We start from the raw sequence: 27817 nt of genomic DNA on the forward strand, positions 1-27817 counted from the left end.
TCTATTCTCTAACTTCATAATTCGTTCATGACTTTCCTTCTGAACGTTGTGAGCTCAGTGCATAATCAATATAGACTTGTGTTTAATTCCCATGAGTCTCAGTCTAGATTACCATCATGTCATAAATAGTTGATGCATAAGTTCTCATAATCAGTTCATGAATATATGTCTCAATCTAATTATATTCAACATTCAAGTACCAAGTAACTCGGCATGGTTCAATATTTCAATATCATGTACTACACTACGATTTTCAGTTCCTCTTTTAAATACCTGAATTTTGAACACTTGTATTTGGGCCCGAGGTCACAGCTATGCTTTGCGTATGTTTAGGATTGATGACGTAGTTAATGTTTTATGCATCTTTGGGCCTGAGACCACGGTTTATGTTTTATGCATTTTGGGCATGAGGCCGCAGTTATGTATACGTATACTTGGGCCGGAGGCCAGTTTGTGCACATATATATTGGGCCTGAGACCGCAATTTATTTATTCAGATAAACATGTTGATCATCATTCAAAAGAGGGAGTATTCATATCATTACTTCCTTTGTTTAGTTCAGTTATCAGTTATCATTTCCGATTCAGTTTCAACTATTATCATTTTAGTTATCAGTTATCATTTCAGATTCAGTTTCAACTATTATCATTTTAGTTATCAATTATCAATTATCAGCTTAGTATCAGTTTCGGCATTTATAGTTATTTCTTTCAGTTGCTTTACATACCGGTGCAATTCAAATGTACTAACCTTCCTTTTACCCGGGGCCTGCATTTCACAATGCAGATAATGATTTATAGGTTGACGATTCAAAGCACTACAATTCTCGTACCAGCTTTTTGGAAATCTCCAATTCTTCCAGGGCATTATCATTACCTTACAGTCTTCAGTATTTTCAGGTAGTCAGTATTTTCAGTACTTTATTAGAGACTTCATACACTAGAGTAACAGTTAGACAGAGTCGCAGGCTTTTCATGTTAAGCTATATTGGCTACAAATATGTTTTGGAATTGTATTGTATTTCCGTACTTTGATTTATATCATTTAAACTTTCAGTATATCAACATGTGTAAGTTTATCTTTTGCATTCGGTATGTTATGATATCACATGTTGATTCATCCAGTCAATTGGTTCGCTCGATCACATGTAGTCAGGCATCGGGTGTCGTGTTACGTCTAGGCCTAGGTTCGGGGTGTGACAAAAGTTGGTATTATAGCACTAGGTTCAAGAGTCCTAAGGAGTTTATGAAGCCGTGGCAGTGGAATTTCCTTTGTATGTGTGTGCCGGCCACGCATATAAATGGTTAACTACCAATACATTCAGGATTCTCTCATTTGTTTATACTCTAGATAGTGCCATGAAGCTTAGAGAAATAGGTAACCTTCTTTTGCTATCGAATTCCAGACATATTGAATGCCATAGCGACGGGCAAGAAAAATCCAAGGTTCTAGAGAGAATGATTTCCCATTAGGGTATAATTACGGAGTATAGGTCGGTAACAAATAAAGCTTGAAAGGATGCAATGAATAATAGTACATATTAGAGTATAATCTTATCAGAAAGTACAAAAGCAGTTATCATATTTTATGGTTATCAGTTTGTCTCAGTTACCAGTTATATAGTCTTTCAGTTAACAGGTTTATGATTATTCAGTATGCTAGTATTCAGTTATTTAGTTACCAAATCTCCAATTTTCACTATGTCTACATTCTGGTGATTTGTGGGTATATATTGATGCATATGGGTGCTAAAAAATGTAAGTAACAGTGGTTATAGCAATTTTTTTGTATGTTTTAGGTTCAGATTAAGACCCAAGACTCACCGGATGGTGTATGAAGTGATTTACCATATGATGGTACACTCTGAAGAATAAGTTTGTGCGTGGTAGTGTATTCGTATGTGTTTTACCTCCCATAACAACTTCATTTAATTCTTGGAAATCAAGCCACATGTTGGATGATAATAGTTTAGATGTCAGACCCCATGGTGTAACATGTTAAGAGTTTAGCCGCAACGGGCACAAAATTGATCACCATAGTTTTGAATAGATAAGAGCCTAAGGGCAAAATACCTAGGATTCAGAAACGTTTGTTATTACCAAAGATGTATTTTCGTACAACTCATGCATATGACTAGAAGATATGATGTATGAAACGAGAACCAAGAGTAGCCAATAGTGAATTTCAGGGAATAATTTGAAGTTGTTCAGATTTATTCATATCAAAACTAGAAGTACCACGTTAGTAAATTACTATAAGAAACAACTATTATTGTGAGATAAAAGATATAATAGTTCTCCCTTAGGTTATGTGACTAAGTGTTTACTCTAAATATTCATAGTCTGATATAATTTTGAAGTGTATAGTAGGTTTGGGGTTAGATATTGCAATTTTATTTAAGACATGTGAGTGTGATCCATGTACATAGTTTAAAAAAAAAGGATAGTATGTGACCATAGAATAGGGTCGGATGGTGAGGGAAGTTAGAAATAACCCATGCTTCATTTTAGTTATTCAAAGTAGAACAAGAAAATATGACGCTAGCAAGTAGTTACTAAAAGAATAGTAAGTAAGTTTTGAGTAGATACAGTAAATTAGCAATTTCAATAGAGCTAGAAGAGGTAAGGTTTGATTCATTTAGCCAGGTTAACTCTAGTAATATGGATGACAGTTTGAAATACCGAACGTGTGTTAGAACCCAAATATTTTAAGTTAAACCCGAAGTACAATGATAGTGGAAGAAAGAAAAATCAGCTAGCAGTAAGAGTGCAAACTATAGAAGAATAGATGTCAAGAGTTATCGAAAAGAGGTTTCCCCAAGATTGATAGAATGAGCGGAGTTAAATCATTAAGATTGTGTTTAATAGTTGTGAATACATTGGACTTCTGTTGATATTAGTAATTTAGTTTTTCCTAGTAAGAAAGATTGATAAGAAGCAAGTTGGAAGATGAGTCATCATTGACGTAAAGTGCAAAGAATTGCAAAAGATAAGAAAAGTTGTTTGGATCCCAACATAAGAAAAGGATCCGCGAGTACAAGACCTTAACCCTTGATCTAAGGGGGGGATGTGAAAATCATCAGTAAGTCCAAATAGAGATTTGAAACCCGCATGGTTAGCAGGTGATATAAAAATTATAAAATCATGCCCAATTATGTATCACGAGGGTAGTTCCATATGCCATTGCTCGAGACTTTAATCTTTAGAGTACTGGTCAAAGACTTAGCTCACAACAATTCTAGAAGTGTTTTTAGAAAGTACCTTAAAAATATAATCAAGTATGGTAAGTATAACTCATAGTTTAGACAGACAAGAGAACTGTGGTGAAAGAAGTTCACCACTTAGCCAAGCAAGGAGTTCGACTTTCGGACTCCGAAGATGGTAAAGTTGTTGTCCAGAACAAGACTCGTTACTCCTTAGTAGCCGAAGTGAAAGAGAAATAGCATGATGATCCCTACTTGTTGCAGCTGAAAGAGGGTATTCACAAGCATAAGATGATGACTTTTGACCAAAAGGGAGATGACGGTACCTTAAGGTACCAAGGCAGACTAGCGTTCCAGACATAGATGGGCTCAAAGAGCGGATTATGTATGAAGCCCAAAAATTTCAGGTATTCTATCCATCCAGGTTCCCCAAATATGTATCATGCGCAAGGAGATTTATTTGTTGAATGACATGAAAAATAACGTCGCAGACTTTGTGGCCAAGTGTCCAAATTGTCAGCAAGTGAAAGTCGAGCAGTAGAAAGCTCTATGTTTTACCAGGGTTTACATATATTCATGAGTGGATATGGTAAATATAGACTTCATAACATAATTATCTCGCTCATTTTGAAAGCATGATCCAATTGGGATGATCACATACCTCTCATTGAGTTTGCTTATAATAACAGTTATTAATCCAGTATTAATATGGCACCGTGCGAGACTCTGTATGGGCGAAGGTGTAGGTTGCCAATTGGTTAGTTCGAAATTGGTGAAGCAGAGTTGTTGGGACCACATTTAGTCTATCAAGTTGTGGAGAAAGTCAAGTTGATTCAAGAACATTTGAAGACGGCTCAGAGCTACCAAAAGTCCTATTCGGACGTACGTCATAGAGACTTAGAGTTCCAAGTTGATGATTGGGTGTTTCTGAAAGTTTCACCTATGAAAGGCGTTATGAGATTTGGTAAGAAGGGGAAGGTTAGTCCCCTTATATTGGGCCATATAGAATTCTGTGAAAGATCGGACAAATAGGTTATGGATTGAGGTTGCCACCAGAATTAGCGGTTGTACACCTAGTACTTCACGTGTCATGTTATGACATTCAAGTTTTCAGTACTCATATACTCATGGCAGTTTAGTACTCAGATACATATGTCAATTCAATACTCAACTACCCATGTCAGTCCAATACTCAGATATTCATGCCAGCTTAGTACTCATATATTGATGTTAGTTCAATACTCAAATATTCGTGCCAGTTCAATATTCATATATCCATGTTAGTTTAGTATTCACATATATATTTCATGTTATGCACTTTTATGATGCCTTATGAGGTTTGTGTTATGCTATGATAGTTGAAGGGTGTTTTGGAGAAATGTTGAAGGTAACTAACCTTTTCATTCATACCTTATATTATAATCTCCATGTCTTTCAGTATTCAATCAGCTCAGTATTCAGTAGTTATTCAGTTGAGTGTCTCAGCAGTTCATTAATCAGGTATTCGTTCAGTTTAGTATGCAAGTGTTCGTGAAAGTTCAGTGTTCACATGTTTCCACCAGACCCATTTGAGGTCTAGAGTTAGCCATAGTTACAGTCAGGATAATTATTCGAGGACGAATGAGTATGTTAAATGGGTATTAATAAGATATGTTAAATGAGTATTAATAAGATATTTTAAACATGTGAAGTCCTATCAGGATGAGTATGAGTGGAAATAGTTATTTTGAAATCAAGGCGGAGAGTGAGGTGCATAAGATCCGATAAAATCGACTAAATTTATGGAAGTTCTATCTTCCATTAGGCTTTCGTGAAAATTGGTAGGACATTTTGGAAAAAATAAAACAAAAAAGTTGTAGTCCTTTGAAATAGCTTTCCAACAATATATTATGGAGCCCGAACAGATCTCTGTCTAAAAAGTTATATATATTTTACTGGACAATACGCAGTATGCGCGCCCAGATGGTCCCGTACGCAGTTGCGCACTTATGGCAGTGCTACTGCCCCGCTGCGCGTCCAAGTGCGTGGTTGGGCCTTCAGGTGCACATGAGCACACACAGGGGTCATTTTTAAAGGCCTACTTCGTCTCGTATACCCTAAAACACAAAAACTTGCTCTAGAAAGGGAAGCTCTCAATTGCCTAACCTCCTCCGAGGTCCCTCCTCACCCAAGATAAGTTATAATGATGATTCTAAGTTGATTTCAAACACCTTATTAACATGGGTAAACCCTCCAAATTATTAGATATTCGATTGGGATATCAATTTTGAGAAACAAAACCCTAGAACTAGAATTCAAGAGGATTGAACGTCAAAAAGGTAATATCTTCATCCTCCACTTGATTGTAGTATTGGATTAATGATTATAGACACTAGTTCATGAGATACGAGTTGATGAGTTTAATAGAAAAGCGTGAACAGTTATAAGTTTGGGTTGTTGATTGTTGATTATTAGTTATGGGTGTTGTTTATCTTATGGGTGATGAAGAATGATACTGATTATAACAATCTGAGATTTTAGAATTTATCTTGGAGCAAGAGAATATGTTGTTGGTTATAGAAACATCATTAATGAGGGTTATGAGGCTTTTATGCCAATAAAGTGTTTGATGAAATGTCTAAGTAACAAAAATACGAGTATTATTGCTAACATGGAATCCCTTTGACTTGTATTGATATAGATTAAAGTTGAAAGGGTTGACAAGTGTTGTATTACACTAAAGAGAAGGAAGTCAAGGTATGTGAGGCTAAGTACTATCTATGTTTGGGAATGTTAACGATTCTCCCTATACTATATTTCTTTTACGATGTTACTAATTGCCTTAGAAATATAGTTAAGCATAGTTCCCTAAATAGTTGTAAAACTTTTATTCTCTAGCTTCATAATCGTTCATGACTTTCATTCTGAACGTTGTGAGCTCAGCGCGTAATCAATATAGACTTGTGTTTAATTCCCATGAGTCTCAATCTAGATTACCAGCATGTCATAAATAGTTCGCATAAGTTCTCATAATCAGTTCATGAATATATGTCTCAATCCAGTTCTATTCAACATTCAAGTGTCAAGTAACTCAACATGGTTTAGTATCTCAGTATCATGTATTACACTACGATTCTCAATTCTTGTTTTTAAATACCTGAATGTTGAACACCTGTATTTGGGCCAGAGGTCGCACTTTATGCTTTGTGTATGTTTGGGCCCGAGGTCACAGTTTATGCTTTGTGTATGTTTGGGCCTGAGGCCGCAGTTAATATTTTATGCATTTTTGGGCATGAGACCACAATTTATGCTTTACGCATTTTGGGTCTGAGGCCGCAGTTATGTATACGTATACTTGGGCCCGAGACCGGAGTTTATTTATTCAAATAAACATGTTGATCATCATTTAGAAGAGGGAATATTCATATCCTTACTTCCTTCGTTCAGTTTAGTTATCAATTATCATTTTAGTTTCAGGTTCAACAGTTATCATTTTAGTTACAAATTATCAATTCTCAATTATCAGCTTAGTATCATTTTCGGCATTTATAGTTCTTTCTTTCAGTTGCTTTATATAACTGTGCAATTCAAATGTACTGACCTTTCTTTTGCCCGTGGCCTGCATCTCACAATGCAGGTAATGATTTACAGGTTGACGATTCAAAGCGCTACGATTCTCATACCAGCTATTTGGAAATCTCCAATTATTTTGTGGCATTATCATTACTTTACAGTCTTCAGTATTTTCAGGCAGTCATTATTTTTAATACTTCATTAGAGGCTTCATAGACTAGAGTAACGGTTAGACACAGTCGCAGGCTTTTCATGTTAAGCTATGCTGGCTACAAATATATTTTAAAATTGTATAAGTATTTTCGCACTTTGATTTATATCATTTAGACTTTTAGTATATCAACATGTGTAAGTTTATCTTCCTCTTTTGGTATGTTATAATATCACATGTTGATTCAACCAACCAGTTGATTCGCTCGATCACATGTAGTCAGGCACCGAGCGTCGTGTTACGTCAAGGCCTAGGTTCGGGGCGTGACAATACAAGCATGTGAAGCTTGCACAAGTTATGCTAAGGCTCCCTTCAATAGTTGTTTTTATATGTCTTCATTAGTTGAGTTAATTCAGAATTATACCTGGTTGGTAATTAGTATACATGCAATGCAAAAACCACAAGTGCTAAAAAATTATCAACACAAAATGCGAACAAAAAATAAAATAAAATAAAAAAATAAAACAAGAAGGCAAAAAAGTATTTAGCGACCCGCAACTCCAACCCGACCCGGTTACGTAATACCCTAAACCCTGCATCCACTTCTTCCTTCTTCACTCTCCACACCATTTTTGTTTGAAACCAAATGAAATGAAGTTCCATTAGTTCAAAGAGGAGAAAAAGCAGATCAAAATGAGTAGCAGAACGACAACGTTTTGGGCTCGACTACTCCGCAATCAACTGCGGTTCGTTTCATCATCTTCCGCCGCCGGCGCAGTAAATCAACCACTTTTCCGGCATCCACAGCCGCCTCCGCATTCCGTACGTTTATTCTCCTCAGCATCTTACCGAACACCGCAGGCGGATAGGGTAATCAGAGAGTTATTCCTCGACGTCGAAAGGGACAAGCAAAGGGAAAGGGAAGAGAGAAAGAAGCAAGGATTAGATACAGCGGATATTGATGCCGAGGAAAATGAGGATTTCATGGGCGTGGGCCCACTAATTGAGAAGCTCGAGAAGAAGAAGCTCAAGGAAGAAAAATTTAGCTATTTTGATGAGCCTACAGATTCGGATTCTGATGATGATGATGAGCGGTGGACTGCTGAGGCTATTAATAAACGATGGGATACTTTTGAAAAAAAGTTTAAGCGACATGAAGAGCTCCTTAAGAACTTCACTGATGCAGGTATAATGATTTAATTTTCATCTATGCCCTTTTGAGACCATTAGTAGGATTTAAGTTATATACAGCGACACTATAATATATTGTTTTAGACCACATGTGTCATTTAATCTGTTATAACATGTTATTGAGATATTAGTAGTTAGGATTTAAATTATATACACCAATGCTTTGTATGCCATATGTGTAATTTAACCTGTTATAATAGGTTATTGAAACATCAATAGTTTGGGACTAAGTTATATACACTGACATTGTAATATATTTTACACCGCCGCTGTAATTTAATCTGTTTTAGCAAGTTACTTACAATTATTTCTAGGTTATTAATGAATGCTATTAAATAAAGTTACATGCAATTGGTTATCAAAAAGTTAGAGTTACATGCAATTACTTTTTTAATTACTACCTTTTAGTGAACCGATTGTGTAAATATTTCTAGAACTTAAGTATTATGGTAAGATGAAGGGGTGAGTAAACGAAAAAATGATCTTTTTTGCAGTAAAATGACATTTTCCCAAGAAGTTAAATGAGTACTTGCTTATGACTTCTCTCATAAGGAAATGGCTGAGGAGAGAAGAGGAAAATAGTGTTAGTTTATTAATACAAAGAAAGCTTGATAATTGGTGGGATTAGAAGTTACACTCAGGTTTTATGTTGTTTATAGGATGGACGTGAACAATACGACCAAAAATGTCAGTTAATTAATGTAAATGTGATGCTGGGTAAGTTTTTTCTTGGGGGTTATGTTGGAATATGTATGAGAAAATAATCACATACTGTTAGACTTATGTTTGTCTGTGCGTATATATGTGAAAGTCAACTATGTGAAAGGACTTGCAAAACAAATTGATAGCATTTTGTTGTTGAATTGGAATTGACAAATTACGGAGGTTTTGACCAGAGACTCTTGATGATGCATTCAAGTGGATGAATAGAATTGACAAGTTTGAGCAAAAGCATTTCCAGTTGAGACCAGAGTATCGTGTGATTGGTGAACTGATGAACCGCCTTAAAGTGGCTGAGGGTAAGGAAAGATTTCTTTTGCAGCAGAAGATAAATAGGGCCATGCGAATGGTGCAGTGGAAGGAAGCTTATGATCCCAATGACCCAGAGAATTATGGAATCATTCAACATGAGCAGGTGGGACCAAATGTAGATCTTTTAGAACATGCTGGATTTGAAAAGGAAAAGGAGATGATTCAAGGAGGAGATGACGATGATGACATAGAGTTTGATGACATGAAAGAGAAGGATGATATATTGTTAGAGAAGCTTAATGCCATTGATAGGAAACTTGAAGAGAAATTGGCTGAATTGGACCACACCTTTGGGAAAAGGGGTAAGCTCTTAGAAGAGGAAATCAGAGATCTTGCTGAAGAAAGGAACTCGTTGACAGAGAAGAAAAGAAGACCTCTGTACAGAAAAGTAAGTGCCAAGTCTTATGCTGGTTATAATATGAAAGCATTGGTTTTAACTTTCTTGCAAATGAGACTTAACTTTTGGGAAAGTCGTTTCAGTTGGAAAACGTTTATCCTGCAAAATTTCTGGCAATAAAATGAAGTAAAATTACAAGATGCATGTTGATGGTACCAAATACTTCGAGGCCAGACTCACACGTACACTATTTTCATGCGTCTAATATTTTGGTTCATAGCATATAGAAGGGAATAGGGATAGCTTTTAACTAATCACTTTTCTTATATCACTTCCGCTTCTTGATTTAATTTCCCTGCATGGCTTCCTTGAAATGATTGTGGTGTTAGGAAAATTGACTGTGTTGGTTCTGAAAAAGCAAACATTTGGTTGTGTTCTTCATACTGTTAGAGGAACAAGTTAATAATCGATTTTATTTTGATAGAAGTTATCTGGCAAGTAATGAAATCTTCCTAAGCTGTATGGCAAGAATGAGAATCTTATTAGTTACAAGTCAGATTCCAATCTGCTGGCCTGAAGGTAGAAGCATGATATATATATCTTTTTTTTTTTGTTTTGTTTTTTAGTGCCCATGCAGTGGACAAAAACTCCTAATGTCCAGTAGATTGGTCTGTAGCCGAAAATGCTCCCCTCTTTTTGTTTGGGGGAAGTAGGTGCATGTTGCCCCTCTTTCCGTGTTAGTATATGGTAGGAGACCTTTTCGTTGAGACGCTGCTATTTAGCGCATTAAAGGATTTCTTTTTTCTGATAAACTAAATAGTTCATCTGACATGTCCGTACAAAAAAAATTAAGAAATAGAATAAGGAAGAGTGAATGTTGACACGAAATGGACTAATCAATTCTCATTCTTGGCTGGTGCTCTCAATAATGTTTCATTTTGAGAAAGGAAAACTAGGTGATTCCAAAACGCTTCATCTAGTTTGGTTGCCTTTAAGAGTTCTCTGACCGAACAAAATGGGCAGTATACATTTAGTTGTCTGATAAGAGGGACCATTCGAGAAGCCTCCGGCAAATTGCAGATTTCAATAAGTAATCGTTATTGAAGTAGCTCATCCGAGAGTTCAGATCATGGTTAAGTCCAAGCAATGAGAGCTTGTAATATATGCTAGTATCTTCGGTATTCCTAAGACCCTCAAGTGAAATATGAAGGGGGAACCCTGTTTCCACATTTGCATATATTTGTTTCTATGTTGAGAACTCTTTTTAGTTCCTCAAGAGCGTTACATTAACAAATCACTCTCTGATGTTATGTCTATGATTCTTATGGGTATATATTCTTAGTTATTTCGTAAAATCTGTGTTTCACGAAATTGGACGCGATCATTCTTTCATTTTCACTTATTATTTCTTGACAATGGCAGGGTTTTGATGTGAAACTCATTGATGTCAATAGGACATGTAAGGTTACTAAGGTAATGCGGCTATTCCAATGGATTTCTCATTCTTTTTTAATGGAGCTTGAATAAACAATTTCACAAATTATGGCTGAAATGTGATACAGGGGGGACAAGTTGTCAAGTATACTGCTTTGTTGGCTTGTGGGAACTATCACGGAGTTGTTGGTTTCGCAAAAGCAAAAGGTCCAGCTATTCCCATTGCCCTGCAAAAGGTACAGGAGTCTGTTTATTATTTGACCATTCCATTTAAAGGCATGTTTTCAATTTAATCAATGCCTTGGACTGGATGATTGGTCTTTCAGCAACTCTGCTAAAACAAGATTTTTGTTTTTAAAATGAATTGTGCAGGCATATGAGAAATGCTTTCAGAACCTACATTATGTTGAACGGCATGAGGAGCATACAATTTCGCATGCAGTTCAAACAAACTACAAAAAGACCAAGGTGCCAACTATTTGGAGTGTGAATTTTAGTCTTTCTTTTGTTAAGTTTTTGTTTGCTCATACACGTAGCAAATGCATCGTGACTTTCTCTTTATGCCTACTTAAAAAAAGAGGAGTGTTAGTTTTCTGTTTATAAAGGGTAAAGTTTCTCTATTTTTCATTTTTTAACTCTTTGGTCTTGAACCTTTGCTTACTTGCACCTCAATGCAGGTATATCTGTGGCCTGCTCCTACTCAAACAGGGATGAAAGCAGGTAGAACCGTCCAAACAATTTTGCATTTAGCCGGTTTCAGGAATGTAAAATCAAAGGTATTGTATTATAATTCTTATCAAGCAGGTCATATAATATTGAAATTTGGTATTTATTCCGTGCCCATCATTGTAACATCATACTCTGGCAGGTTGTTGGCTCAAGGAACCCACATAACACAGTTAAGGCTCTTTTCAAAGCTCTAAATGCGGTAAGTCAAATGTTCTGATTATGTTCTGATGCTACTCTCTACTCTGCCCCATTTCTTTGTTTTCTAACTTTGACTTCTTCCTGATTATTTTTGGATTAGATTGAGACACCCAAGGATGTTGAAGAAAAGTTTGGGCGAACTGTTGTCGAGTCATACTTATTGTAATAGGTATCCTCCAAATGTTTCTGTGGTGTTGCTTGGCACATTTTTTGTTATAGCAGGTAAGAACTTGAAGTTCTGTTAGTCTCCTGCGGTTGTCATATTTTTCAATTCGTCCTTTGTCCTCTTGCCACCACTATCCACACATTTAGATTCTTCTGAGATTCATCATAGTAATAGGTGGAAACTGATTATGTATATTTATAAAGTTATTCAATGATTGAAGTGTATCTAATCTTTGAGATATCCAGTAGTTGGCATTTGAAGGTTGAACTTTTCTTCTATGAGGTTTTGGACTAATTAGCTGTTTCTCTTGTTGTGGCAGAGCTTGGACAAAGGAGAGGTCGAAAGTATGGAGGCATCAACGGATTGCCCTTCTTTTTCATAAGCTAGTTACCTTATTTCTTTTACCTTTCCTTTTGGTGGAATTTGTTCTTGGTCTTTTTGGTTGTTGTAGTTACAAATTAGATGATGATTGCTAGTAGAGCATAGTAGAATGTCTTTTCCCAGTTCCAGTCTCCACTACTTCACAAGATTGAATGGCCAATTCTCCTCCGAATCCTCGATTTGATTGTTCTCCAAGAATGTTGAGCCGGGTATATAGGTAGTGAAGTAACAGTTGAAGATACTACGTTTATGCCCATTGTACTATCGAGTTCATTTTTGGAGGGATTATGCCTTGTGCTATGTTCTTGATTTGGTCGAAGGATGAAGACTCAAGTTTGAAAACTAAATAAAACCATTTCCCTATGATTTCCTGTATGTCGCCTGTAATAGTCCTGGATCCTTATAGCCTCGTTAGTATTCCTCGTCCAAGTAATACTGGAAATACAGGGGGGGGGGGATTGAATTATACCAAGTTCAAATCATAGTAGAGGTAAAGAAAAGAAAACGCAAGATTTTACTAAACATACGCCAGAGGTAACAGGTACCCGATAAATTAGTTGAGATATATTGTTAACATGCTTTATTTTGGACTTCTGACGAGATCTAACGTGTTAGTGCTGATATTATCGTATTTGTCATTTTTGCGGTTATTTGTCCCATTCCAAAGGTGGTAAGGTATTGCTTCACAACTATTAAAGATTGGAGTTTGGTGAAATTTATTCGTAATATTTTATATATATATATATATAAACAAAATAGTCGGCATATGATAACACATGAGTTATCAATCATCCAAATTAAAAAATTCTATGAATGTTAAAGATTAAATATTACTCATATGTGAGGGGAATTTAAAAAACTCTATGAGTTTAATATTTAAAATTATTGATATTGAATTCTTTATTTATAAAGTTATGGATTTATATGCATCACTTGTTAATTTTAGTAAATTTTAGGCACAAATTTATATTTGTCGTCCGAAAAAAAGGCAGCCCGTGCACCTATGCGCCGTCGGAAAGAAAGAAGAAAAGGAAAAACAAAAAAGAAACGGTTCAGTTGAGAGTTGAGAGACACACTCCGCCGTATTCTCTTCACTTTCACTATTTCACAGATCACTTCCATTTTTGTTCAGTTTAAAGTTGTGAAAAATCATTTTATAAGTAAATTCCATAATGGAAATGGAAACAAATTCAAGTGAAAAATCAAGAAAACTAATGGGTTTAGAGAAGAAGAAGAAAATAGAGGAAGAATGGAACTCCATTTATAGCTCTAAGCGTAAACTCTCTCGTGCTGATTTCCCTCCCCAATTCATATTCGGTGTTGCCACTTCTGCTTACCAGGTTTCTTCCATTTCACCGCTCCTCTCATTTTTCTCGGTCCGTTTCATTTTATTGATGCACTTAGAATGTACACAGAGTTTAATAATGAAAGAAAAACTCTTATTAGTTGTTTTTTACCCATAAAAAAAAACTTTTTAATTTGTGATCTAAAATAAATTGTAGATATTTGTATGGCGATAGATCATATTATTAAGTAGAGGCGGAGCTAAGATTTGAATTTTATGTGGGATCATTACCAAATAGTCTGTCAAATTCATTGTTTACTTTTTGTAGTCGGTATACACAGATTATACACTAACTATACACACTTATACACATACACATATTATAAATATATTATACATTCGCCGGCTATTTTTTATTTAAGCGGTTGGATGAGCCGCTATTTAGCATAATTCTTTTTATGTTTCTAAATTCTAGGATAATGATATCAAGTACTAGTCGTTAGTTTCTGAATTTAAATTTTGTATATATTGATTGAGTTATTAATAAAAGCACAAGGTTCGGACTAAAGCTGCCATGTTTTGCTGAATTCGTACTTAACCTTCTAGCTTTGGCCCTGTTATTAACGGTAAAATGAAAAATTTAAAGTTAATTGTTTCTAAATATAGAAATGTTTCATTTTTTCTGAAATAGACCAAAAATTAAAGTGTATCACATAAATTGGGACAAAAATGGTATTATTTTCTTTTCTATCTTCCATTTTATAATGAGTTATTATTTGAATTTTGATAAATGGTGAAAAGGTTGAAGGTGGAAGTAAAGAGGGAGGAAGGGGTCCGAGCATATGGGATTCATTTTCACATACTCAAGGTAAATAGTCAACTGTCTCTGTTCTTTTTTAATCTTTTGTTTTGTTTTTGTTGTTTTGAAGTTTTGTTTTGGTTAGGCAAAATATGTGATGGAAGCAATGGGGATATGGCTGTTGATCAGTTTCATCGCTACAAGGTAGCTTTCTCCCTTTTTTTATTTATATTTTTTTGTCAATTTTCTTTTTGAGCAAAAAGGAAATTGATTTGGCATTGGGTTTAGAATAATTTTTCAAGGGAAGATAGGTATTATTTTTTTTGGACTTTATGTTTGGTTTGTAGGTGGTGTTAAAACGATAAATGCTTTGTGTTTTATTAGTCTTTTGTCAATATACTTCACTTTTGTTGTCTTATTATTCACGATGGATTTCTTTCTTTCTGGGTTTAACTTGTTCTTTTAAATACAGGAAGATATTGAGTTGATAGCCAAGTTGGGCTTCAAGGCTTATCGTTTTTCAATATCATGGAGTCGCATCTATCCTGGTACAAACCTTTTCCTTTGTTAATTCTTTTTGTTTCTTTCATTCACATAGACCACCTCCATAATCTCTGTTAAATAAACACGACTTTCTTGTGCAATATAAGAAAACATTATTGCTGGGAAGCTGCTTTCTCCTTTTCCAATTTACGATGTGAATTTTGTAAGAAAAAGCTTTCATTTTTAAAAGTTAAAAGTATCTGAAATCATATAAAAAGGAAATAGGGACTGTTAAATCAGGAAGGTTTTCTAGAACAAGTGATGAATTGCTTCAAAAAGATTTGATTTGTATGGATGTCAAACAAATGTGAGGGTATTCCTCTTGTGATCAAACAACTTATAGTCATGTGCGGATTTGAAGTTATGCTTTCAGGCTTTAGTTTTTTCTGTGGCTGAAAATATCTGGCAAAAATTAAAACTAGGTTAGTGTCTAAAAGCAAAGAGCTCGGGAATGAGTTGAAGAAGCTGGTTCTAAACGCTTTAAGAAATGCATATGTATAACAAAGCAAAGAGCTTGGGAATGAGTAAGAAGCTGGTTCTACATGCTTTAAGGAATGCATACAACAACAACAACAAACCCATTAGTTTCCCACAAGTGGGTTCTCCATGCTTTAAGAAATGCATATGCATAAAAAAGATGGATGCATAAGAAATGTGCTTTTAGTTTGATGATGTCGATGGAAGAACAATGTCTAGATGATAGACCCTGAAAAGTCTTCATTATATTTTAAGGTTAGGACTTACATATGCATAACATGAGAAGGATGAGAAAGAAAAGGCAAAGAATCTGAAGGAATAACTTCCAGTGTGCCACAAGAATCACCAACATGTTAGGCTGCAGTAATGCTCTTATTTTGGATAAGAAATAGCACCAAGAATATGCTGATGCAAGCGAAAATACATGTAGTTTAATAATGTAAAGAACTACTGAAGTCCCTAAGGACTAGAGGAGTTGTTCCTGCCTAAAAGGAGTTCTAAGATAACTTAGCAGTACAGCTCAAAAAGCATAATTTTTCACAAAGAAGATATTGATCTATAGCTCATTCCCTAATGATTAATTCTGTTCTCTTCGAACTAAGATTGTTCCATTTTAAACAAAGATTGAAAAGTGTGAAAAGAGTTTTCATAAAAATTTGTCAGTAATTTCAGTTATGCTAGATATCTTGTGAGACCTTTGTTCTCTCTAGTTGTAAATTATAAGGTTCCGACCTTGCATTTTCTAATTGTTAAACCATTTCTTGGGGAATTATGTAGTGGAATATCTGTGTTATGAGCTGACAAATTTTGCCGACACTTATTATAGCATGGGGCTTCAGTTGTGCTAGATATCGTGCAAGTTAGTGCATTCTGATTTCGTGCTTAATATGTGTTATCCCATTTTTCAGTTAGCTTCAATAACTTCTGCAGCCAATTTATCATACCTACATTTAGTCAATACATGATTTTTATGCCTGGCGGCAACTCGGATCTTATGTTTTTAGATATCTATTTACTTAGCCACTGCAATATCTTACAGATTTTTGATAAGGTCTTCTCCACCTATGTAGATGGTTTGGGGATCAAAATCAACCGTGACGGCATAAAATACTACAATGATATTGTTGATGCACTTCTTGAGAGGGGTAAGATGTTATTGCTCCCCATCTTTAATATCAAGAATATTATTCTTTATATTAAAGCAAATAATACATAGCCTTTGGTTTTACGTATAAAAAATCTACCAGCTGCTTCTACTATGTAAACATAAAGATGAAGTGAAGGTTTTTATACTGATTAATCATTTCCTTTTTTTGTCCTTTAATGATGAATTTCTGCCTTGTCTTTCCAGGCATTGAGCCTTACATAACGTTGTACCATTGGGATCTTCCTTTGAATATTCAGGAATCTTGTGGCGGCTGGTTAGATGAACAAACTGTGTAAGCCCCAGTCCTCTGATTTTCCTCCGGTAATCAACACGTTACGAATTTTTTTGATGCTTATAACTGAGTGGGTGGTGCATATTGAATTCGAAGTCTGTATCATAAACTCTTTCAACATGATTTTTGCTATTATTAGATCCGATGGAACCCTGATGTCTCTGGTTGCTGAAAATGCTGTAAAGCAAATGTATGGTAGTTCCATTTTAAATCAAGTTCCATATGAAGTGTACCATTCACGGGTTCTCTAAATCTGATTGAGCACTTTTGGTTTAATTGATCTATGTTAGTCATAGGTTTCTGAAGGGATATTATATGAGGATCTGCCGCTTCCAACCAGTTCTTGATTGATGTGATTACGATTGTAATGTTATTCTCAGTGAACATCTATGAACCTGTTTGACACAAGAAACCATGCACCCTATTCTTTTTTATAGAATGTCCGTGGAGTTTTATTTATATCTCCTGCTTATGATTTTCTGCCCTTACCTAAACACTTGAAGTTAGCTAGTCATTCTTTTAAATGTTTAATTACCTTTTCTGAAGAAGGCAATTCCTTTTCATTTAAGCTGCTATTAAAGTTTGTTTATCCACGTTCCTTGTGGAATAATATGTTGACAGTCACCTCCTAACAATCAACTTGGCTTTTCGTGGCAAATCTAGAAAATATTTTGCCATCTATGCAGAGGCTTGCTTTGCTAGCTTTGGCAATAGAGTGAAGAAGTGGATTACAATTAATGAACCTCTTCAGACAGCTGTGAATGGATATTGTACTGGTATACATGCCCCCGGAAGAAGTGAAAGTTCTTCTACTGAACCATTCTTGGTAGCACACAATCAGCTGTTGGCACATGCAGAAGCTGTTTCTGTATACAGAAATAAATTTAAGGTAGCTCTTATAGTTTGAGAGCTTTCTCTATCTCACAAATAGATAGGCTTAGGTGTTGTAAGTTGTAACTAAAGTTTCTGTGATTACTTACATTATTCTTTCATGACTTAAGCTTCCAAAGAAGCTGGGGATGGCAATTTTCTGCTTTGCAATTGGTGATGATATTGATGGGTATAATATTTACAGGATGAGCAAGGAGGGGAAATAGGCTTGGTTGTGGATTGTGAATGGCCTGAGCCTTTATCAGATAGTTTGGAAGACAAAGCTGCTGCAACAAGACGCCTTGATTTTCAGCTTGGATGGTACCTATTGTTATATCTGTGCTGTGGTCAGCAAGTTCATATTATAAAGGGTAGCTTAAAGTGGAAAGACCCAACACTCCAGTCAGTCATAAAAACTGTACCTCAGTGATTTTCCAGATATATGATAGAATGGGTAGTACATATGGGCTGAAGACAGAAACCTGTAGTATCATCAACATAAAAGCTATTGTCTGTTGCATATGGAACTAACCACTAATGTTTGGTTAACAGTATTTATTTCGTGAAGGAAGTCCATGTTAATAATTAACTAAGATTAATTGCAAAGATAGAATGTATTTAAGTCCTTATCTATCATCTCAAGTCGCGCAGTTGAAAGCATAACATATCTCACAAACTTACCAAGAAAATTACCCAAATAAAAGGATTAACATATTTCACTTAAACTGAAAATTTTGATCATGAGCTCCATTAATCCATGTAACATCAAGTTTATTACCCCTGGTTAGCAGTCTCTCTCTCTCTCTCTCTCTCTCTCTCTTCCCCGCAATGTTCATTCCGCACCAAAAGGACAAAAATGTCACACACCAATTTTTACATAAATAACATCTAGTGCTCAGATTAAAGCCCCTCTTCCGCAAGTCGTCTTGTGTAAGGCAAGTCTCGTAACTCATAAGTCGCTGTCCGAACAAAACATGCCACTTCTTGGGGAGGTTTGTTTTTATAAAGTGCTTCAAGACACTGGCTGGTTTCTGTCGTTATCTGATTAAGAATCTCATAGCATGAACTGACTGAAAATTTCTTTTTCTGACTTTCCCATTAGAGTATACTGCTCTGTTGTGAATCCCTGAACTCCTTTATCTTACATGAAAATTGATTTACCTGTTCCACCTCCCAGTCCTGGAAGAACCTTAGTTTGCATTCATTTTCATGTCAACATTCTGCTATTGTTACTTTCTTGCTGTGATTGCATTACAATACATATCTCGAACCTAGTTTTTAAGTGGTGCCTCTTCAAACCAACAATCCGACAAATAACTTTGTCTTTCTGTGTTGTCACCCAATTGAAGGAAGTTGCAACTCTTGTGCACCACTCACAGACTCAAGCATTGAATAACTCTTGTCCTGATTAGCACCAGGTCTGGGGAGGGTAGTGTGTATGCTACCTTACCCCTACCTTGTACAAGAGGCTGTTTCGGATAGATTCTCGGCTCGAAGCAAGCATGCAAAATCACAACAGTAATGGGAAGAAAAGCAGTATTGTAAAAGTTGATTAGCAGTCTATGATGCACTAAAAACAATTACTCCATATAATTTAAGAGGAACGAGGAAATAAAACTTGATCGAAAGGAATGTGCCTTTCTCCATTCTCTCTTTCCAAATGAAAGGTTGAAAATGAGACATTTCATTGGTCAATTTATCATCATTTTTGTGAATCACGTAGTGTGGGAGATTAATATTTTGGCTTGAAATCTATGAAATTCTGCACCTTGTCATCAATGCATTAGGAGTAAATGTCACATTCACTATCTTCGCTGTGAGTTATTACTATGTTCGATTCAGAATTTCTTTGAAATACCTTCATAAAAAATGACATGAAACCTTCTTGAGGCTCTAGACTTTGTACTTTAGATTCTAACTTTCTATGTTACAACAACTACGTCTCAGTCCCAAGCAAGTTGGGGTCGGCTATATGAATCCTCTCCGACCATGTCACTCCATTTAAACTCATCTCAGACCAATATTGAATAAAATATAAATAAACATAAAAAGTACTAGAAGTTCTTTGTATCGTCTAACTTTTTATGTATCTTTCTGAAAATCTTGTATGCATTATCTTCTAAAGCATGTTCATAATGAAATAAGGTGTCAACTGTCCGCTTATTCTTTTATGTTTGGGGAGTCATTTGGACTTTGGAGGGGTATATTAGGCGGAAGCTGTGTACCAGATAAAAGGAATTTTTCTTTGTTTACTTCTATTTTTTTGTGATCTCTAAACAAACAATTCTAATAGGTACCTGGATCCTATATTCTTTGGAGATTATCCTGAAACCATGCGTGAAAAACTTGGAGATCGGCTTCCAAAATTTTCACAGCAAGACAAGGATTTGCTTAAACGTTCATTGGACTTCATTGGTCTGAACCACTATACTTCAAGATTTGTTGGTCATGCGGCAAGTAATTTTGAAGAGAATGGCTTCTATAAAATACAGGATGTGGATATAATTGGTATGGGAGACTTACAACTTTTGCCCCTTAGTAGTGTTTCTTGTCCATAAACATACGAGCATTTCCTTAAGTTGACTCGTTTTCTTTTTTCATTTCTTATCTTTCTGTTTCTTTCTCTGTTTTGTCATAGCTGAATGGGATGGAGGAGAGGTGATCGGTGAGAAAGTATGGGTGATCTCTTTTTTCCAATTCCTTGGATACATATATTGGACATCATATACTGAAATGTGAATTTTTTTGCAGGCGGCATCTTCGTGGCTTTACGTTGTTCCTTGGGGAATTCGGAAAGTTCTTAATTATATTGCAGAGAGATATGGCAATCCACCAGTCTATATCACTGAGAACGGTAATGCTACTGCTTTTCACCCATCGAGATGAGGTTCTTGAAAGGGTGTAGTACATAGGTTTTCGTTGGTGTTGTCCAACTTGTATAGCTTAATACAACTATTCTCTCTCTCTATGTATATATATATATATATATATATATATATAAATATACGCGTGTGTGTGTTACTCTATCCCATAAATATTACGATCGTTTAAGCTTTTTCATACAATATTAGTACAGGAAATATTTCATGTTTACACTAGTATTGATGTTATATAATAAAAATGTCTTCCCAAGAAATTTCCATTTGCTTAAAATTGAAGTTTCTTCTAAAGAAAAGGATTTATTCAAAAATATGACAACTTTGAAACATCCCTTATTGGCAAGAGTGAATTCTTTTTAATGGAGGGAGTAGTTATTTCTGTCCCATCCTTCATGGAGGAAAGAGGGTCAGTTTAAATTCTTCTTTTTCTAGAGAAAGAAAGTCAGTCAAGAGGATTTTGAGCGTATAGCTGACCTGGTGTCAAAAAACACGTGCTTTTCTTGTCCATCTAGTTTCTGAATGCAGCACTTCAGAATATGCCCAGAGCACTTCCGTTGTCATTCTTGTTTCGCTGGACAATCATGTCTATGGCCTAACCTGCAACAACGATGTGTTATGAGGTCAAAACGGTGTAGTGAAAACAAAAAAATTGTTGTTCTCTACACACTTATAGCATTCGACAATGTCTCAAGAACGAAGACCTGAGGGCACCTTGTAAACAGGAAAGAGCTGCTATTTGAGCTTCCCTAATAAACTAATTTTCCAACTGTTTAAATAACTGTGGCCTAAAGAAAATTTTTTCATTTTCAAACTTGCTACTAACACTTTGATCAACGCTTCTAATAATTTATATGAGGTGATAACCCAATTCAGTTTTTTATTGCAATTTCACTTTTCATGTTCAGGTATGGATGATGAAGATGAAGACACATCTCCTCTCCATGAGATGTTGGATGACAAATTGAGAGTTTCTTACTTCAAGGCGTACCTTGCAGCTATTCATCAGGCAATGTTGTGCGTGCTCCCAAACCCGTGTTTCACAGGCCTCGTGTTATATAAATGTATTGGCATCAACATGCATAATAAGTATCGGCTGATTCCTGTCGATCTTAGTAGCTCATCATTTGTTCAGCATATTCTCTTGGCTGCATTCATTCTTTGTCAATCATCCAGATTAGATGAATTACTTGCCTCTTTGAAATATTCTGGTTCATTGCCCATTCTGTTTTAGGATTTTTGACGTTGATAGGGAAACTTCAGGCAACTGCAAAGAAAATATGGGTTCTACTCTTGTCTCTTCTTAACCACTTTCTACTGAAACAGTTGGCATCAACTGTTATTCTAGGTCTTTTTTTTTTAAAAAAATGATGGAAATTAGTTCAGCAGAATGAATGAATATTACAGCATACGAGGAGGAACCAGCTTTTGATGCATATGATATTTTCGCATTCACATCTAAATTCTTGATCATTTTTGAATGGCTTCTTGCTACATGATTTTTGATTCTACTGTAATGGGATCAAATGTTATTTTCCTTTAATCAATTTGACTTGATGGCTATGCTGACTTCCATTTGCCTGTGGATGGTGGATTCTCAACAGGGACGGTGCTGATGTGAGAGGTTATTTCGCGTGGTCATTGCTGGATAACTTTGAGTGGAGTCTGGGTTATACAAAACGCTTTGGTTTGATATACGTGGACTTCAAGAATGGGCTAACTCGGCATATGAAATCTTCTGCTTACTGGTTCATGAGGTTCTTGAAAGGTGGACAAGTAAAACATGGGAAAGAAGATTAGCTAACTTCTGGTGTTATGGAGGTAGCTTCAATATTTTTTCATTTCTGGGTTTCCCAGTGACTATCACTATACACTGCTTGTAAGGCTCATACATGGAAAGTTTTATCTTTCTGGTATGATAGGTTTAATTATAACTCTCCTTGTTTGGCTCAAGGTGACTGGTATTAGGAGCCTGTAAGCACATGCCAACTGGATTTAACTTATATGCACTGACAGTGTAAATAGTAGGTTACTTATTTGATTTTTTCAGGTTACGAAATTAAGTTTATTAGAGATAGTTCTTGTTTCTTGTAACTTTAACCTACTACAACAATAACAACTGCACCTTCGTTCCAAACAATTTTTTTTTTTGAGCAGAAATGCCTTTAAAGTGAAGGCTATATAAACTCAATAATGTAATTATTATAACAAGGGGTTTATTTTAAATTATTTTCTTTCCAAAAGACCAATTTAAAATTGCATCAATGATTACCAGCAACATGCATATATATATGGCCACCATATTCTTGAGTGCAGTGGTAGATAAAATTAAACCCCATCTTTACCTTTGTTGGAGAATTGAGATTTGAACTGCATTTGTTTGTGTATTAAATCTTATCAACTATTGCTCTATTTTTTCATTTGCAATTTTGTATCTTGAAGTGAAACCTCATTACCTCATGCCTTCCTCTAAGTCGTGACAAAAGAAAAAAGGGAACATTTCATCAAAACTCAACTGTCCTTGGAACAAATTATCTAGTGAATGGAACAAGTCGAGAAAAATCAGAAATAATAAAATGCTATTATTATCTTTATTTTTATATTTTCTATTCTGATATTCCATTACGTGTCCTTTGACTATAAAAGATGCTAATTATATAGTACTGTCACAAAATCCAACCACAGTATATAAAGACTTCAAATATGCATACACAAACCAGCAAAAAAAGGTATCCCCTGTTTCTTTCTGCTGCTGCTATGTGTCTTTTATTTAATAGGCTAGAAGCGGAGCCCACAACTTTTTGCTAAGAGTGTCAAAATTTTAAAAAGAAATCAAGGGGATTCAATATATAATATATATATATATATATATTAAAGAGAATATAACCTAGCAAAAAAGTGTCAGCAGCTTGTATGTCGCTTCGCCAATACCAACAACTTGTATGCAACTCGACTATTCCACTTGGGATATGTGTTACTAACTCTATCCACCAAGGTCTCTATTCAGAGGCGAACCTGCGTTGTAAAGAGGGGTCACCGACTCCTCGAAAGTATGGCAAAAATTTCAAAAATAACAATATATTAGTAGTGACACCCTATATACAAAACATATTTTAGTTGAATGCAAAAGTTTACCCGTATCGTCCAACAAAGTTGTATATTTGTCCCTATTTTAACGGCTGGGACACATGGCACTCTCTGAAAGACCAAGACTCCACTACACTAAATAAACCCAACCCACCCCAATTCCCTTGCCCCGCCCGACTAATAAACCCATAAATCAAAAACCCAACGTAAAAACACAAACAAAACATCAAAATTCTAGGGTTTCTTCGTCGTTGGTATGAACACTGGGACAAGGACAATCAAGTTTACAGGAGATAACACAAGTGTAAATGAACCTATTGATCTTCCATATTCCCCAGTAAACTTGACATGGAAGGGAAATACAGCAATCACTGGGAATCAATTGGAGATGCAAACAAGACAAAGAATTGGGAAGTTAAAGACAAGAAAGGGGCCTTGATAATCTAATTAGGACTTGTTTTATTAGTTGGTAGCTAAAGTGAAACTTAAACACTTGGTTTATTTTTGTTTTTCTGGTGTTAGCATTTGGAGTTGGATGCCTTGTTATGACTAAGGTTGAGTGAGTTTTTGAAGTTATAGCAGTGACATCCACTTCTCCAATTTGATGTAATTGTCAAACTTATGGCTTGCTGAATTATGTAGTTAGTTTGTCTAAATTGAAGTTACTGATTACTCCTATTTATTACTCCATGTTGTGCCTTAGATTGTTCATTTACTATTTTTTTATTGTTGCCCAATTTTAGGTTGCCCAGTTCACTCTTCGCGATCACGAGAGTACCTTCGCGATCACGAAGAAGGAAACCAGATGACAACTGAACTGAGGAAAAACACAAGATTTTCTAAGTCTAAAACCATCCGTAGCCTATCCGAAATTCACTCGAGTCCTCGGGGATCCAAACCAAATATGCACACAAGTTCAAAAAATCTCGTACGAACTCGCTCGCGTGATCAAAACACCAAAATGCCTAGAACTACGAATCGGATACCAAATCAAATGAAAGTTTCAAGAAAACTTCAAAACTTCTATTTTAATATCCGGACTTCCGAATAACGTCAAAACAACTCAATTTCTCACCAAATTTGACAAACAAGTTATAAATATGGTAATGGACCTATACCGGGCTCCAGAACCAAAATACGGACTTGGTATCAATAAAATCAAACATCGGTCAATTCCTAATAATCATTAAACCTTTAAACTTTCAATTTTCGACAAAAATTAATAACTCGAGCTAGGTACCTCCGAATTCGATTCCGAGTATACGCCCAAGTCCCAAATCACGATACGGACTCACTAGGATCGTCAAAATACGGATCCGAATCTATTTGCTAAAAATGTTGGCTGCAGTCAACTCAAAGGTATTTTCAAGACAAAATTCTTATTTTTATCAGTTTTAACATAAAAGCCTTCCTAAAAAATACTCGGACTGTGCACGTAAATTGAGGAAGGCTTAAAAAAGCTATTGGGGGCTTTGAAATATAGAATTAGGTTCTAAAATATAAGATGACCTATCGGGCCATCATAGAAGGCTACAAGAGCACGGACTATGCCAATTCCAATGGCTCCAAGGACGGTCCAAGAGCTCGAGGAAGTAGTTGATGGGGCACATGCTCTACCTCCAAAGCCAAATCACTTGGAAAAGACCCTCATTGATCTTATAAAAACTATAGATACTTTTGCTGACCTCATGACTATGCAAACCCAACAGAACCTTCAAGTGGGTATTTAGGCACTCCAACAAGGAGGGATAAAAGCACCAGCAGTTGACGATATGGTGCAGTTGGACATGAAATTTGTAAGACTTGAGCTACCAGTTTTCACTGGTACAGATCCTACTGCAGACCCTCGGGACTTCTTGGAGGAAGTTGAGAAAGCTAATACTTTGCTGGGAGTTAAAGACTACCGAGTGGTTCGATTAGTAGCCTACCGGTTGAAAGACATTGCTGATCTCTGGTTCAAAGGGGTAGAGAAAAGTCGATCGGAGGATGCACCTCCAATGATTAGGTCGGAGTTTAAAAAGATCTTTATTAAGAAGTAGTTACTACCGGGAGTGAGAGCTGCCCTTGCGGTATTGTTTGAGACCTTAAAGTAGGATGCTATGAACGTCCTAGAGTATAACATCAAGTTTGAGAAGTTATCCCGTTATGCTCCCCTATATCATCCCTACTAAGGATGAGAAGGTTTTTTGCTTTGCTCGTGGCTTGATTTCGAGCATCAGAAAAGATACAACTAGTGGGAGAAGAAACACTACCTTTACTGAATTTGTGGATCTAGCAATGGATCTCGAGAGGATTAATTAGGAGGAGAGGACCAACAAGGAGCAAAACAAGAAGGCCCGTACTTTTGGCACTTTTAGTGCAGTGCCTAGTTCGGGAAAGGGACAAAGCAACAAAGGATTATCTGGTCCACCACAGCCTGGGATGCAGACAGCTTTCAGTAGCCCTCCAATGGCATAAAGTTCCGGACAGAGAGGCCAATCTAGGCCCATTCAGAGTGACCACCGCACTGCACAATATGCTCAGAGTAGTGTGGGTTCTCATCAGCGCTAGTCTAGTATTCTAGGGGACTTCGTAGTCCTTGCTATGGTTGTGGGTTGATGAGTCATATCCGAAGGTTTTTCCCTAATGAGAAACAAGGTTCGAGAGCTCATCCGACATATTTTATAGCTACTATTTTGCCTGCATCGCCCCACTTAGGGGTAATGGGGCCCATAGTGGGCGTAGTGCAGGAAAGGTGCCGCAGACAGCTGCTACTTCTTAGGGGACTCATCCTTGCTTCTATGCCATGCCTACTTGCCCTACTGCAGAGGCTTCAGATGCTGTCGTCACAGGTATACTTACTATCTGTGCTAAAGATGCTTATGCTCTTATGGACCCTGGATCTACTTTTTCCTATGTTACTCCGTACTTTGCTTTGGATTTTGGGATAGATCCAAAATAACTACTTGAACTATTTTCTGTGTTGACTCCTGTGGGAGATTCTGATATTACCTCCCGTGTCTATAGGGGTTGTGTGATTATAATCCAAGATCGAGAGACTACGATAGACCTTATTGAGCTAGAAATGGTTGATTTTGATATGATCATGAGGATGGATTGGTTATACAAGTGTTATGCCATTTTTGATTGTCGTGCTAAAGTGGTCAAGTTTGAGCTTCCTAATGAGTCAGTTCGTGAGTGGAAAGGAAATATTGCTGAGCCTCAAAGTAAGTTTATTTCATATCTTAAGGCGGAGAAGATGATCATGAAGGGATTTCTTTATTATTTAGTCAGAGTTGTCACACCTCCTTTTTCAGCTACACCCCGCAAATGGGCGTAAAAAGGAGTTTTTCCAATTAAAAGACAATCGAAGCGAGATTTTATTTAAAGGTTCTGAGTCGCCACTTGGGAGATTTGTGGTGTCCCAAGTCACCTGTTGAATCCTGAATCGAGGAAAAGAATGACTCTGTTTAACAGTCCGCGCACCAGAAATTCGGATAAGGAATTCTGTTAATTCAGGAGAAGGTGTTAGGCATTCCCGAGTTCCGTGGTTCTAGCACGGTCGCTCAACTGTCATATTCGTCTTGATTATCTGATTTTATACAATTATGAACCTACGTGCAAATTTTAACTGTTTACCGCTTTTGTTATTATTTATTCAAAGAATTGCAACGTCGTGAGAATGCATCTCGAATTGCACCACATAAATGTACCCGCAATTTTCGATACGTTCCAACTTCGTTGAGATTTGGATTTGGGTCACATAAATGTGCACCCGAGTTTAAGAAAGTAAATTATTAAAAGCACGCACCTAACAGTGACTAACGCGTTATTATTTTGAGAAAAGCCGTAAAGTTCGCTATGCGGCCTGTCTCGAAATCTAAGCATTTGAAATAACTGTCCGTTGAGGGCCCCTCAGTTTGTGTATTCTTGTTTGTCGAGGCTCATCTCATTTATTATTTTTAAAAGGAATTTACAACGTCGTGGAAATGCATCTCGAACCACGTCACATCAATGCACACGTGATTATTGACACATTTCAACTCTATTGATATTTGGATTTGGGTCACATAAATGTGCACCCGAGT

The 27817-nt window shown here is 36.2% G+C and overlaps 2 protein-coding genes across 2 annotated transcripts; both read left to right on the forward strand.

Moving 5' to 3' along the window:
• The first annotated feature begins 7489 nt into the window (after positions 1-7489).
• On the forward strand, positions 7490-12749 carry LOC104218292 (uncharacterized). Its single transcript, XM_009768748.2, has 9 exons — positions 7490-8092; positions 8994-9517; positions 10889-10939; positions 11029-11136; positions 11273-11368; positions 11578-11676; positions 11769-11828; positions 11928-12049; positions 12313-12749. Exons 1-8 carry the CDS (start codon positions 7600-7602, stop codon positions 11991-11993), a joined length of 1497 nt encoding a protein of 498 aa, XP_009767050.1. The 5' UTR covers positions 7490-7599; the 3' UTR covers positions 11994-12049; positions 12313-12749.
• A 585-nt stretch (positions 12750-13334) lies between these two features.
• LOC104218293 (beta-glucosidase 42) lies at positions 13335-22736 on the forward strand. Its single transcript, XM_009768749.2, has 13 exons — positions 13335-13714; positions 14461-14527; positions 14604-14662; positions 14931-15006; positions 16549-16623; positions 16830-16917; positions 17581-17806; positions 17993-18108; positions 20081-20295; positions 20426-20460; positions 20539-20641; positions 21572-21680; positions 22268-22736. The coding sequence occupies exons 1-13, from the start codon at positions 13547-13549 to the stop codon at positions 22461-22463; spliced, it is 1533 nt and encodes a 510-aa protein (XP_009767051.1). The 5' UTR covers positions 13335-13546; the 3' UTR covers positions 22464-22736.
• Positions 22737-27817: the final 5081 nt, after the last annotated feature.

This window comes from Nicotiana sylvestris, chromosome 5, assembly GCF_000393655.2.
Source record: "Nicotiana sylvestris chromosome 5, ASM39365v2, whole genome shotgun sequence".
Classification (NCBI taxonomy): Eukaryota; Viridiplantae; Streptophyta; class Magnoliopsida; order Solanales; family Solanaceae; genus Nicotiana; species Nicotiana sylvestris.

What these genes read in the sequence shown, in the direction of transcription:
- LOC104218292 (XM_009768748.2), top strand. Translation starts at nt 7,600, where the DNA reads ATGAGTAGCAGAACGACAACGTTTTGGGCTCGACTACTCCGCAATCAA. An exon ending in TAAGAACTTCACTGATGCAG is followed by an intron (nt 8,093 to 8,993) that starts GTATAATGATTT and finishes GGTTTTGACCAG; the next exon opens with AGACTCTTGATGATGCATTC. An exon ending in GAAGACCTCTGTACAGAAAA is followed by an intron (nt 9,518 to 10,888) that starts GTAAGTGCCAAG and finishes TGACAATGGCAG; the next exon opens with GGTTTTGATGTGAAACTCAT.
- LOC104218293 (XM_009768749.2), top strand. Translation starts at nt 13,547, where the DNA reads ATGGAAATGGAAACAAATTCAAGTGAAAAATCAAGAAAACTAATGGGT. An exon ending in ATGGAGTCGCATCTATCCTG is followed by an intron (nt 15,007 to 16,548) that starts GTACAAACCTTT and finishes CCACCTATGTAG; the next exon opens with ATGGTTTGGGGATCAAAATC. An exon ending in CTTGATTTTCAGCTTGGATG is followed by an intron (nt 18,109 to 20,080) that starts GTACCTATTGTT and finishes CAATTCTAATAG; the next exon opens with GTACCTGGATCCTATATTCT.